The sequence below is a fragment of the Oryctolagus cuniculus genome, chromosome 14 (genome assembly GCF_051225735.1).
Source record: "Oryctolagus cuniculus isolate XC-2025 breed Fujian yellow rabbit chromosome 14, ASM5122573v1, whole genome shotgun sequence".
Taxonomy (NCBI): Eukaryota; Metazoa; Chordata; class Mammalia; order Lagomorpha; family Leporidae; genus Oryctolagus; species Oryctolagus cuniculus.
In genome coordinates this window covers 85,366,543-85,380,712 of record NC_142880.1, presented here as the reverse complement: position 1 = coordinate 85,380,712, position 14,170 = coordinate 85,366,543, and the positions used below count along the sequence as shown (strand labels likewise).

Below are 14,170 nucleotides of genomic sequence, written 5' to 3'. Positions count from 1 at the left end.
TAGATAATTAAGCTTGTAGATGGCAGGTATCTTCCTTTGGAAGGCCTGTCTCCAGTGCCTTTACATTTGCTGTACCTGGTACAGAGCCTGCCACGCGTGTGACAGGGCCAGTGGAAGGGAGCCTGTTTTGAGGTCACTGTATCTCAGCCCCTCTTCGAACAAAGCCATGTTTACCTGAGGGACTCCTGTCTCATTATCCTGTCTTCTAGAGGGAAGACAAGGGGTGCTTGGTGCTTGCATAAAATACTTCCTTTAATTTCTCAAAAACTGGGTCCCAGCTTATCACATTCCAAACATCCTCTGCCTCCGAGAGAAATCACGACTCACCTTGATTTTTCAGCGGTAAAGGCATAGTTTCCCTGAGTTTGCTTAAAAGGTTTTTCATTTCGCGCATGTCTCTGCAAATCGGATAAAAATAAAGAAGGATGAGCTGTAAATTTTCAAAATGAAATCTGTCTTTCCTATGAGTCAACTGTGCCTCATTGTACAAGCTTTAGTTTCCAGTAGGCAAATATTGAATTTATTTTGCTTTTACAAGCAAAAAAAAAAATAATAATAATAAGACAGTTGACCCCAGAAGGATTGAGAACTACTCTGCCAACACTCTGCAGGGCACTCTGTAGGAGCCCCCGTTTTTACCCTCAGTGGGACCTGGCTGAGGTCAGAGAAGCCCTTTCGGCAGTGAGGATGGTCCTTTGGGTTTACAGGGAGAGGCCAGGGACACGAAGCCCCAGTGACGCGGCTGTGCTAGGCAAAGCCGAGGCTGGGGGTGGTGCTGCCGGGACTCGAGGGTCAGATGGCTGTGGCGGCCGTGTGTGTGTTCTTGCTTCTGTCCCTCGTTCCTGTGGTTGGAATTTCGTGTAACACAGGGGTTAAGCGTTCACCAGGGCCAACACGTTCTAGATGGACTTAGAATGATGGGAGAGAATAACAAACTCTAAAACTTCCAGATAAGAGTTCTTCATAATTAGGTGGTGGTGGTAGGGGGTCACAGTAGCAGGGGAGGAGGGAGAGAGAGAGAGGAACTAACTGGGGACAGCTGACCCTTCTACAGCCCCTGTCCTCCCAGGCAGTGCCACTGCATACTTCCCGCACACCGCCCCCCCCCCCCCCCCCCCCCCGGTGTGCACAGGATTGTCAAGGCCAGAACTGTAGAGCAGGAAGCGCTAGTCAGGGAGAGGGGGTGCGTTCTCCTTTTCTTACCCGAGCAGTTCCCCCGTGTGTCCACGGTCATGCACCAAAGAGAGTGCTCGGGAAACCCTGGGATGTGGTGGAGGTTTCATTTAAAACAGCAAAAAATATAATTTGGTGCAAAACCAGTTCCATGTTTTAGCTAACACTAGGACAGGCAGGAATCAGCAGGCACCACTGGTATAAGGACACATTTCTGGGGAAGGTCATCCTAAAGCGGAGGATGTTCCATCCACTCACGTATTACCCTCTGGCGTTTGAAGAGAGTTAGGCACCATTTAGTTTTAGGAAGGAAACTCCTCAGTCCCATTGTACCAACTACCCCTCTCCTGTAGAGCATGTTCTGAGCCCACTGTGTTGGGGGAGGCTGGGGACTCTGCCGTCTTCCTCAAGTGAAGTGTAGAGGAACTCAAGGCTCGAAGTTAGCTGATTGGAAAGGGGGTTGGTGGGGACAGCCTGGAAGACATTCGGAGTCCTTTCCCATGGTGGGGTGTGAGGTTGAGAGTGTGTCTGAGGGGACCACATGTGGCCCAGGTCAGAGGGGGAGGCAGCCCTCCCTCCAGGACTGCAGGGGGCACGTCCAGCTCCATGGAGGATCTCTTGGCTGATGGGATGGGCAGGAAAGGACCAGAAATGCACCACGGGGAGTGAAGCAAGGCGTCCCCACAGAGCACCAGATCTCCGCATTGCCTGCTACCCTGGAGCATCAGCTTCCGGCCAGGCCCCTCTCCCAGACAGCCTGATTAAGTAAAGAGCCCTCCTGAGGTTTCAAATGTGCCCCCCACTTAGAGACCTACTGACTTCTTAGGGACAGAGCGCCAGGGAGAAGTGAGGAAGCCATGTCCCCGGCCAGGGCTACTCTGCCTACTTCCCTTGTTCTTTCCCAGTTCTTTGACCAGAATGAGGCTTTGCAAGCTGCCCAGAAATGCTGCCATCCCCTGGCTCGCTCTCTCTCAACCTCGCAAGGCCTGTGGGTGGCTGCGGAGCAAAGTGTCTGAAAAGGAAAACAGCTTTGCTCACAGTCTGCCCTGCCCGTGACATTCAGCCCATCTTTACTTCCCGTGACCAGAGCAGACTTGTCTATGTTTTAAATTAAGGTAAATCACTCCTGCATCATTTGCCTGTAGTTCCTTCAAACTGTGCTCAACAGCTTCATTGTTTGATTTGTTGGGTTTTCAAGCTTATACAAAATCCAAGTTTTATTAATAGCACATAATTACCACACGCTCCAATTTTCTATAAACACAGAAATTTGGTAATTAGCTTTAGAATAATATTACAATCTGAAAGTAGAACCACAATGGCAATAAATGCCATTGGCTGTTACTCTTCTAAAAATAAAAAAATAAATGCTCATTATCTTGTCAATGACTCACACCCCCTCCTCGAGGGAACTTGGTGAAATTGCCTGGTATTCATTCAGCTGTTTTGTGCCAGCTCTGGGGGCACGAGCAGCAAAGGACACAGCTATGAGCGTGAAGACCCATGAACAAGGGCTTCCTCTTCCCACCTCACAGCAAGGCATTGACTGTTATGCTATCATTGCTTCCTTTTCCCAAGCGAATTAGCATCACTCTCTCTGAGTAGAATGTCTTCCTCCCAAGAAACTAGTTCTCGGTCTAGAACGGAGCCACTTTCAGAGAGTGCATTGCCTCACTCTGACCACTAAGGGGCCATCAGCTGCATTCTGGAAGAGTAAGGGAAAGAGGTTCTGTCAACAGCTCTTTGTGGACTGCACAGAAAACTCAGAAAGCAGCTAAGTGGGCCACTCTACCTACCTGAACTCCTACAACCTCCTGGAAGTGTCTTCTCCCTTAAACAAATGGCGATTTGGGGAGGCAGCCAAGTGCGACAGCGTGTGGATCCAACTTTCTCCCTTGCAAGGAAGCACACTGTTTTTGTTTTGCTTGGGATGCCATGTGTTGGGATAAGCAGAGGCCTGGGAGTCTGTACCTTCAGTAGGTCCTGCTATTATTCCCCTGGGGAATTGGGACTACTGACCCTCTGCCAGTCTCCAAGGTTCCCACCAGACCATGCTGCTCTGGCAGATCAGAGAGAGCCCTGTTTCTTCTGAATCTGAAATAGAAAAGCTTGACTGTTGGTGGCCCGAAGGGCACTGCCTGGAGGAGGACTGTGTTCTGTGCAGGGTAACTTCCCACTTACCTTTCCGTGTTCTCAATGTCCGTGGAAACCTGCCAGGAATGCTGCTGACTGTCCACAGGGGATGAGGAGGAGTCCTCTAGGGCAGGTGTCTCAGTGCTGTCCTCAATTTTGCAGTCCGAACTCTTGGTTCCCCCAGCAACGTCTTTTCCTAAAGGAGGGGAGTATTGGTAAAGAGAAGGGGATAAGACATCATAAATGCGCATTCTGTACCCAGGATGACCCTGCAAAGGTTGGTTATGCTTTGAATCAAATACTCCTTTAACTCTAACAACTCTTTGAGTAACCAAATCATGTTTATATATGTATTATATATATTATATATAAATATAAAATATGCATAACATATATTAAATATAAGTATATACTATATATAGCTATAAATATAAAATACATATATACGTGTGTGTGTGTGTGTGTCTATACTTATTTTCACAACATACTGGGAAGGATAGATTAAGGTGATTAAGGTCAATGCAACCTAAAGATCAAGGTAAAATTAAAGCCTCTTTTAAAATTTTTTTTTGACAGGCAGAGTGGACAGTGAGAGAGAGAGACAGAGAGAAAGGTCTTCCTTTGCCGTTGGTTCACCACCCAGTGGCTGCCGCAGCCAGCGCGCTGCGGCCTGCGCACTGCGCTGATCTGAAGACAGGAGCCAGGTGCTTCTCCTGGTCTCCCATGCGGGTGCAGGGCCCAAGCACTTGGGCCATCCTCCACTGCACTCCCGGGCCATAGCAGAGAGCTGGCCTGGAAGAGGGGCAACCGGGACAGAATCCGGCGCCCTGACCGGGACTAGAACCCGGTGTGCCGGCGCTGCAAGGCGGAGGATTAGCCTATTGAGCCATGGCGCTGGCCTCATCTTCCTTTTACAATTAGAAGGGTGCATGTGGCATTTATGGCCAAGAGACTCTTAGCAGGCCTTAAAATATTTTTATTTGAGTGAGTGAATGAACAAGCGACAGAGAGACCTTCTCTATCGACTGGTTTACTCTCCAAAGGTTTGCAACATCTGGGGCTAGTGAAGTCAAGTGCCTGGAATTCGACCCAAGTTTCCCATGTGAGTAGCAGGGACCAGGTACTTAGGTCATCACCCGCTGTCTCCCAGGGAGTGTATTAGCAGGAAGATGGATCAGGAAGCAGAGCTGGGGCTTGAACCCAGACATTCCAGTGAGGGATGAACCCAAGAGGCTTCTTAACCGTGCCAAATGCCCACCCCAAAACTCCTGTCTTTGATGGAGTATTGGTGCCTTGCATCACGTGAGTGTGGCAGGGGAGATTCCGCCTGTGACAGGAATCTGTGTTTGGTCCTCACATGCAGACAGGTAGGAGGGCCAGGAGCAGGTGTCACTCAGCAGGGAGAATGGGAGCTGCTCTCTTTGATACTCAACACTGGCTCTCTCAGCCACAGCAGAGGTCATGGATCTCCGTTCCCATCCCTTGGCTCTCTAGCCTCCTTTAGCACATCCTTCTATGAGCAGAGACTCTGCAGTTAGGATCCAGGCCTTCTGTCTGCTGTGATCACAAAGTCTTAGCAAGTGAAGGGCCATGGGAAGAGCTGTGTCCTGGGTAGCAGTTTACAGAAATGCACTGCCAACCCTCAAGCCTTGGATTTACCATGACAGAAGTGAAAAAATCTGTACTTTCGCAAATAAATCTCCAAACTGGTTCAACCATAGATGTAAATGAAAGTAAAACAAGATAAGAGTCGGAGAACTCAAGGGGCTTCCATAGCCTTGGAAACTCATGACTGGTGCATAGGGAGATTACTGATGCCATAAACAGGAGTGTCAATTTGTAAAGTCAACAACAGGAGTCACTGTGCACTTATTCCTCATGTAGGATCTCTGTCCTTAATGTGCTGTACATTGAGACTTAATGCTATAACGAGTACTCAAACAGTATATTTCACTTTGTGTTTCTATGGGAGTGCAAACTGTTGAAATCTTTACTTAATGTATACTAAACTGATCTTCTGTAAAAAAAAAAAAAAAGAAATTATCAATTCCCAACTTGACTCTCACTGGGATTAAACATGACAATAGGTCTGATCTGATTTCATCATCATTTAAAAAAATCATTTATTATTTTTCACTTTATGTTTCTGTGTGGGAGCAAACTGTTGAAATCTTTACTTAATGTATGCTAAACTGATCTTCTGTATATAAAGAGAATCGAAATGAATCTTGATGTGAATGGAAGGGGAGAGGGAGTGGGAAAGGGGAGGGTTGCGGGTGGGAGGGACATTATAGGGGGGGAAGCCATTGTAATCCATAAGCCATACTTTGGAAATTTGTATTCATTAAATAAAAGTTAAAAAAAAAAGAAAGTAACTAAAGGTTACAGCCCTTAGCCTAGGTATACTCAGTGAATGACTTATTCTGCTTTGATGATTTGTGCATTCACAGGGGGCACCTAGTACCAGGTCTGAGACGTGGGTTTTAAACCTGGCTTTGTTTATTCACTCATTCGCTCATTTATTCTTTTACAAAGACTCCTTGAGTGTCAGCTAAGTACCAAGCACAGGGCTCCATGCTAGAGATACAAAAGTGAAACAAAGGCACAGAATCTGTGCCATGGAGCTTAACATGCTGTCTTAAGATTACAACCGCAAAAATCTCTATGTAGATATAATTGCAAAGCTGTTGTGTACCATTGTGTAATCTGGAAAAAAAGGGGCCTCTATTTCATGGCCTATGCTCTTTCATCCAGTTTTATTTTTATTATAAAGTAGCTTTAGGCCAGTTGTTAAGAAATTGTTACACCCCAAATCATTGAATATTCATGAGATTGCAGGCTTCATCATATTACCTCTTAGCTCAGTCTCACTAATCCTGGTGTGATTGTTTTGCATTAAAAAATAAACAAATTGAAAAATAAAACAAACTTGTGAAAAGGATGGCTATTAATAATAAAATGGAAGAGGAAGCTTTTTCTTCAGAGTCATGATCTGTAGGGCATTAACAAAAATCCCAGTACTGCAGCTTCTAAGTCACATGGTAGCAACACAAGGGGAAACAGAAAAGCAGTTGAGTGGTAAGTATACACCTTTCATCAAACCACAGTAGAAATGGACCTCTGGACATTCAGCCAAAACACAAGTGCAAGTTTACTAATGAGAAATCTGGACCCTTTTCTGTCGATTTTATGCATATTGATCCTGGGAGATGGAGTTTGCCTGAGGAATTGTTTTTCCAATTTGATGGTATGCTGTTGGGTGGAAATGAATTAAGCACATAATTTTGTGCATTACCACTTCACAGTTGGAGGACATTGACCTCTTAAAAGCATTCACATTTGGCCTCCTGGTAGAACGCAGCAAATGCCATCAGTTCATTTGCCACTCACCTCTGGTCAGGGTCAGCCTCAGGACTTGAGTCTGAGCAAGGGCGGTGGAGATCCAGCAGGGAAAGACGGGGCTCCCCAAACCAGCCCTTTGCTTTTTAAACTTTGAGAGATAGGGCAACCTGAATGCATATGTGGCTCCTGTTATACTCGCATGGGTTTGAAATGCCTTGGCCAGTGGAATATGGATTGAACAGTGAAGGGGAGAGGCAGATTTCCTAGTGATCATGCAGACAGAATTCTCTGGTTTATGGGCTTGGGGGCCATAGTATACCCTGTCCTGTATTCAGGAACAGAGTGTGAAGATTTTATTCCAGCAAGGACAAGGCACAACACAAAGATATATTATGTTCTTTCTTGGGATCTTGTCCGTCCCTCTCATACCTTTTACATGCAAAGGCAATATGCAGAGTCTAGCAGAAAAGGCCTTTGGTGAAGTTCTTTTGTTCTTCTCTATATAGAATCAGGCCATCTGCAAACTAGGATAATTTGACTTCCTCCTTTCCAATTTGTGTCCCTTTGATTTGTTTTGCTTGCCTAATGGATCTGGTTAAACCTTCCAAAAACTATATTAAATAGAAATGGTAAAAGTGGGCATCCTTGTTTGGTTCCAGATCTTAGAGGAAATGCTTCCAAGTTCTCCCCATTCAATATAATGCTGGCTTGGGTTTGTCATACATTGCCTTGATTATGTTTAGGAATGCTCCATCTATACCCAGTTTGCTCAAGGTTTTTATCATGAAAAGATGTATTTTATCAAACACTTTCTTTGCATCTGTTGAGATAATCATGTGATTTTTTTTATTCAATTTGTTAATGTGATGTATTACATTTGGTGATTTGCATATGTTGAACACTCCCTGCATACCAGGAATTAGAGTTTGGTAAAGTTGCAGGATATAAAATTAGCACAAAAAGTCAATAGCCTTTGCATACACAGCAATGCCATGGCTGAGAAAGAATTTTTAAGATCAGTCCCATTCACAATACCTACAAAACATTTTAGATATCTTAGAATAAATTTAGCCAAGGAGGTGAAAGATCTCTATGATGAAAATTATAAAACATTAAAGAAAGAGAAAATGGAAATGGAAAAATCTTCCATGTTCATTAATGTCATTGAATGTCTATACTACTGATAGCAGTTTATAGAATTAATACAATTCCAATCAAAATGCCAACAACATTTAGAAAAATGATCTAGAAATCTAGATCTAGAAAAAATGATGCTTAAATTCATATGGAAACCCAAGAGCCCCCAAATAACTAAAGCAACCTTAAACAACAGAAACAAAGCCAGAGACATCACAATACCAGATTTTAAGACATACTACAGGGCGGTTGCAATTGAAACAGCCTGGTACTGGCACAAAAATAGACATGTAGCCCAATGGAACAGAATAGAAACTCCAGAAATCAATCCACACGTCTACAATCAACTCATCTTTGACAAAGGAGCTAAAATCAATCCCTGGAGCAAGGATAGTCTCTTCAACAAATGGTACTGGAAAAATTGGATCTCTGCATGTAGAAGTATAAAACAAGACCGCTACCTTACACCTTATAGAAAAATCCACTCAAAAAGGATGTATATCTATGACCTGATACCATCAAATGACTAGAGGAGAAGATGGGGAAACTGTAAGATACTGACATAGGCGAAGACTTCTTGGAAAAGACCCCAGAGGCAGAGGCAATCAAAGCAAAAATAGACAAATGGGATTATATCAAGCTAAGAAGTTCTGCACTGCAAAGGAAACACTTGACAAAGTGAAGAGGCAACTGACAGAATGGGAGAGAATATTTGCAAACTATATAACTGATAGAGGATTAATATTCAGTATCGATAAAGAGCTCAAGAAATTCAACAACAACAAAATAATCCAGTTAAGAAATGGGCAACTGTGGACTCAAGAGGCTTCCATAGCTTTGGCAGCTCATGGCAAGAGCCTTGGGTGATTACTGACGTCATAAATAAGATGTCAATTGTTAAATCAACAATAGGAGTCACTGTGCACTTGCTCCCCATGTAGGACCTCTGTCCTTAATGTGTTGTACTGAGAATTAACAATAAAACTAGTCTTCAAACAGTACTTTATACTTTGTGTGTCTGTGTGGGTGCAAACTGTTGAAATCTTTACTTAGTATAGAGTCAATCTTCTGTATATAAAGATAATTAAAAATGAATCAATGAAGAATGGGATGGGAGAGGGAGTAGGAGGTGGGATGGTTTTGGGGTGGGAGGGCAGGTATTGGTGGAAGAACTGCTATAATCCAAAAGTTGTACTTATGAAATTTGTATTTATTAAATAAAAGCTTTCTGTTAAAAAAGAAATGGCAAAGGACTTGAACAGGGACTTTTCAAAAGAGAAAATTCAGGGTCCAGCACTGTGGCGCAGTGGGTTGACGCCTGGCCTGAGGCGCTGGCATCCCATATGGGTGCTGGTTCAAGACCCAGCTGCTCCACTTCCAATCCAGCTCTCTGCTATGGCCTGGGAAAGCAGTGAAAGATGGCCCAAGTCCTTGGGCCCCTGCACCTGCGTGGGAGACCCAGAAGAAGCTCCTGGTTCCTGGCTTTGGATTGGTGCAGCTCTGGCCATTGCAGCCAATTGAGGAGTGAACCATTGGATGGAAGACCTCTCTCTCTCTCAGTCTCTCTGCCTCTCCTCTCTCTGTGTGACTCTGACTTTCAATTGAATAAATAAATCTTTAAAAAGAAAAGAGGAAATTCAAATAGCTAACAGGTACTTGAAGATATGCTCAGCATCACTAGCCATAGGGAAATGAAAATAAAAACCAAAATGAGGTTTCACTTCACTCTGGTGAGAATGGTCTTCATACAGAAACCAAAAAAATAATAAATGCTATTGAGGATATTGGGAAAAAGTTCCCTAATCCACCATTGGTGGGAATGTATACTAGTACAAGCCATTGTAAAAGACAGTATGGAGATACCTTGGAAATCTGAAAATAGATTTACCATGTGACCCAACAATCCCACTTTTGGCGATTTACCCAGAGGAAATGAAATTAGCATATGAAAGAGTTCTCTGTACCCCCATGTTTATTGCAGCTCAATTCACAATAGCTAAGATAAAGAATCAACCCAGATGTCCATCAACTGATGACTGGATAAACAAATTGTGATATATATATATATATAGATATATATATATAGAGAGAGAGATATATATATAATGGAATTCTACTCAGTCATAAAAGAACGAAATCCTGTCTTTTGCAACAAAATGGATGCAACTGGAAACCATTATACTTAGTGAAACAAGCCAGCCCCAACAAGACAAATACTATATATTGTCCCCGATCTGTGGCAACTAACAGAGTACAAAAAAATGTAATGTGTATTAGCAAAATTGACATTTTGAGATTTATTGTTTACAGCCCTTGTCTCTACTGTTGAAGAACAGTGTTATTTTCTGCTTACTGTTTGTTGAATTCTTTACTCAGTGTAGAGTTAATATTATGAGTAAAAAAGAAACAAAGTAGATCATTGTAAAAGTCAAAAGAATAAGAAAGGAAGGAGGAGGGAGGGTGGGAGTGTGGGTGGGAGGTATCACCTTGCTGCTAAATCTGTATATATGACAAACATGAAATTTGTTCACCTCAAAAACTAACTGAATAGTTTAATAAAAAGTTAAAAGAAAAAAAAGAAAATGCCTTTGATTAGACTTACTGCCTGTGCTTATGCTACAATTTATATAAGAGAAATAATATCCAATAACTTTTATTTATTTTGAAAGAGAGAGAGAGAGAGAGAGAGAGAGAGAGAGAGAGAGAGAGAGATCCTCTGTTAGTTCACTTCCCAAATGGCCAGTGCTGGGCCAGGCTGAAGCCAGGAGTCAGGAGCTTCATCCAGGTCTTTTACGTGAGTGCAGGGCCTTAAGGACTTGAGCCATCGTTCACTGCTTTCTCATGTGCATTAGCAAGGAGCTGGATTGAAAGTGGAGCAGCAGGACTCGAACTGGCGCCCACATGGGATGCCGGCACCGCAGGCAGTGGCTTTACCTGCTATGCCACAGCACCCGCCCCTGTAATTTACCTCTGTGTTCAGTGTGAAGTAAGATCTAGAATTGTGTATAAATGAAAAGCCAATGGATTCAACACTACTTATTGACTTTTCTTTTGACTTGACTGTTCTTTTTAATACATTAAGTTACCATATAAATGTGGCTCTATTTCTAGTCACATTATTCTTATTATTCTTATTAATATTTGTTTATCTTTGAGTCAATTGTGTGGTATTTTAATTATTATGGCCTTAGTACTTCATTGAGAAAGTTCTCTTTCATCGTTATTTACCAGAAGTTATTTAAAAATTTATTTTTTTATTTATTTGAAAGGCAGAGTTACAGAGAGAGGGAAAGATAGAGATCTACCAACTGCTGGTTCACTTCCCAAATTGCTGCAACAGTTCGGGGTGGGCCAGGCTGATGCCAAGAGCTGGGAGCTTACCTAGGTCTCCCATATGGGTGCATGGGTCCAAGGACTTGGATCAGAAGTGGAGCAGCTGGGTCTTGAACTGGCGTGCCCATATAAGGATGTTGGCATCACGGGCAGAGGCTTAATCTACTGTGCCACAATGCCATCCCCTCTAGAAATTTTTTAATTCATTATAATTGAAGTAATTAATTATTTCCATCTGGGACTCAGACCTATAAAAAGGAATAAATCATTGATCGCTCTTTCAGTATTGCCTAGGCTTAATGGCTTATTCAAAATTCTTGTTCTTCTTGAGTTAATTTTGCTAATTCATTTGTTCTAGAAAATCATCCACTAAATACACTTTGACAGTATAAAGTTTTCTCTTATTATTGACTCAGAGCCCTAATGCTGTTTATTTATTGTTCCTGATTTCTTTGTATATCACTGTTTTAAATAATTCGATTAAGGACTATGTACTGCATTTATTTATAGTGTTTCTTTATTTTCCTTTAATTTAGAACGGCTTCCTTGCTTTTTTTTTTTCTTGTGTCCTGCATATTTTTGAAAGCTGAGTCCAGGCCAGTTGTTTGGCAGACTATCTTTCTGTTTGGATTTGTGTGATTGTTTCCACACGTATAGACTCAAAGTTAACTTTTTTTGGCCAAGGTTATTATAACAGTGATACTGTGTGTGCTTCGTAATATATCAGAAAGCAAATGCAGCAGTTTGTCCCATTATGGGTGATGTTAGGTGTCGATGGCTTTGTGAAGGGGATTGCTGCCAACCATTGTAGAGGCACTTTTCCCCTCTGGGATGATTCATTGAGACAGTATGATCTTCAACATTTAAATTTCTTTATTTAGTTTTGGGGAAAATCTTCCTATTTGTCTTAATTATCTACTCTGCTTGATTCTCTCCGATCTTTCAGAATTTCTATTTCATACTCAGGTCTTTGGAGCTATCTTTCATATTTCTGAACTATGTTCCAGGTTCCATATTGATCTTTTGGGCTGAATTCTGGGAGAGGAACTTGATTTGATTTTTCAGTTCACCATTATAGGTTCTCAGCACTTCCATCATGATCATTGTTAAGAACAGTAAACAGTCTTAGATTCTACCCGACTTGCAAGTTAGCATGCCACAGATTGACAGATACTGGAAGAAGATTTTAGTTCAAATGAGATTCCTGGTTCAAATAAAAAGACAGTTTATTACTCACCGCATACCAGCATTTGTGCTAGCTACTCCCTTGAGTACTAATTGTAACAGGGAGACGCAAGAGGGAAAGGCAATATCTGCACACATGCGTTGTGTGACAGAGAGGAGAGGAACCTGAGCTTAGGAATCCTGAGTCTTTTAGCCTGTCTTCCCTTTGCTCCACAAGGGAGCATTTTCATGACACTGAACAGTAAGCACATTTTGCTCTGGAGGGGAGCCGGGGAGCTGTCTCTACCTAGCCTTTGTTTTACACTTTCTTTTCAACTTTTATTTATTTAGCAAATGCCTTGCAAAACAGAGACAATCCTTCATTGCTTTAATTTATCCTGCAAGTTTTAGTTGTCTGTTTGTTGCATTTGGTAAATCCCTTTCACAGTACTGGTTTCTCTTAAAAATCTGGTCATTCCTGGGGAATCTACTCAGATTTGTCTTTGAGGATCTCTACCAATTGTCCTACTTCTGGGGAAAGGACAGGGTGTGTGGCTAGACATATGTGTGTCTAAAGTTTTTTTCTGGGTGCAAGGGCTTCCCATCCACAATGATAGATTACCTGGCTACCTTGCCTGTTTTTGGGCTTCATGCCTGCACAGAACTTCCTGTTTAGAATCCCTACTCCAGTGAGATACACTGAACAAAGTAGCCTGGGAAAAATCTCCACAGTTCTTGGCTCGCTTCTTTTTTTTCCCCCTGTGGCTGTCCTAGTGGAGCTGTTTCCCACTCTGTGCCGCTTTGCTGCCCAGCCCTGACACTCACACCAGCTGTCCTCCTGGGACAAACACTGAGAGCCTCTGTGGCTCAGGGTGGGGCAGCCTAGCTTTTCCTGAGCCCAGTTTCAAACATTACTTTTCCAACACGTCCAGAAATCTTTCTTCTGCTTTGTATTTTGTTTCTTTTTGAGTTTTGTTTTTAACCTGCTATGGCATCCTCTATAATTTCACCAATCTAATCTGAATTAGTTTCTAACTTTGAGAAACTTCATAATTCATGATTTATTGATCACCTTTGCTTGTGTTTCAGGATGTAGGAGACTATTCTGTGTTTTCCACCCTCTGTTTCGTCTTCCTTTTCTTTTTTTTTAAATTTTTTTAAATTTTTAAATTTTTGACAGGCAGAGTGGACAGTGAGAGAGAGAGAGAGAGAGAGAGAGAGAAAGGTCTTCCTTTACCGTTGGTTCACCCTCCAATGGCCGCCGAGGCCGGCACGCTGCAGCACACCGAGCTGATCTGAAGGCAGGAGCCAGGTGCTTCTCCTGGTCTCCCATGGGGTGCAGGGCCCAGGTACTTGGGCCATCCTCCACTGCACCCCCGGGCCATAGCAGAGAGCTGGCCTGGAAGAGGGGCAACCGGGACAGAATCTGGTGCCCCCACTGGAACTAGAACCCGGTGTGCCGGCGCCGCAGGCGGAGGATTAGCCTAGTGAGCCACAGCGCCGGCTTCGTCTTCCTTTTACAATTAGAAGGGTGCATGTGGCATTTATGGCCAAGGGACTCTTAGCAGGAGTGATATATGCCTCTTGCATATATCCTCCTGTAGGATTCCTCATGCCCCACCCACCTCGCCCCTTCCATCACTGGATGGACGTGGAGAAAGGGAAACAGCACCACAGCAACACTGCCCCAGCTCTGGCATGGCGTATGACATGGGTGACTAAAGAATTTGTGTTGCTGTAATCCATTGAGATTTAGTGTTGTTTCATACAGCAGTTGCCCTACCTTGACAAACATAAGAACTAACATGCATTCATTCCTTTCATCATATGTTTTCCTGTTGTTTCAATGAGTTTTCAGTAGGAAGGAAAATGGGGGCCAGGAATTCAG

The 14,170-nt window shown here is 43.1% G+C and overlaps 1 protein-coding gene across 3 annotated transcripts in view; it reads right to left on the bottom strand.

Moving 5' to 3' along the window:
- Positions 1 to 14,170, bottom strand: part of RGS7BP (regulator of G protein signaling 7 binding protein) — a 126,328-nt gene that overhangs the window by 14,613 nt on the left and 97,545 nt on the right. For 2 of the 3 annotated variants that reach the window (XM_002714060.6, XM_017344746.4), the window contains exons 4-5: positions 3,355 to 3,502; positions 328 to 398 (exon numbers count right to left, since the gene is read on the bottom strand). In XM_002714060.6, the coding sequence (XP_002714106.3) occupies positions 328 to 398; positions 3,355 to 3,502 (219 nt within the window). Of the gene's footprint in view, positions 1 to 323; positions 399 to 3,354; positions 3,503 to 14,170 lie in introns of those variants that run through there. The other variant, XM_070056919.2, reaches the window with a different exon arrangement.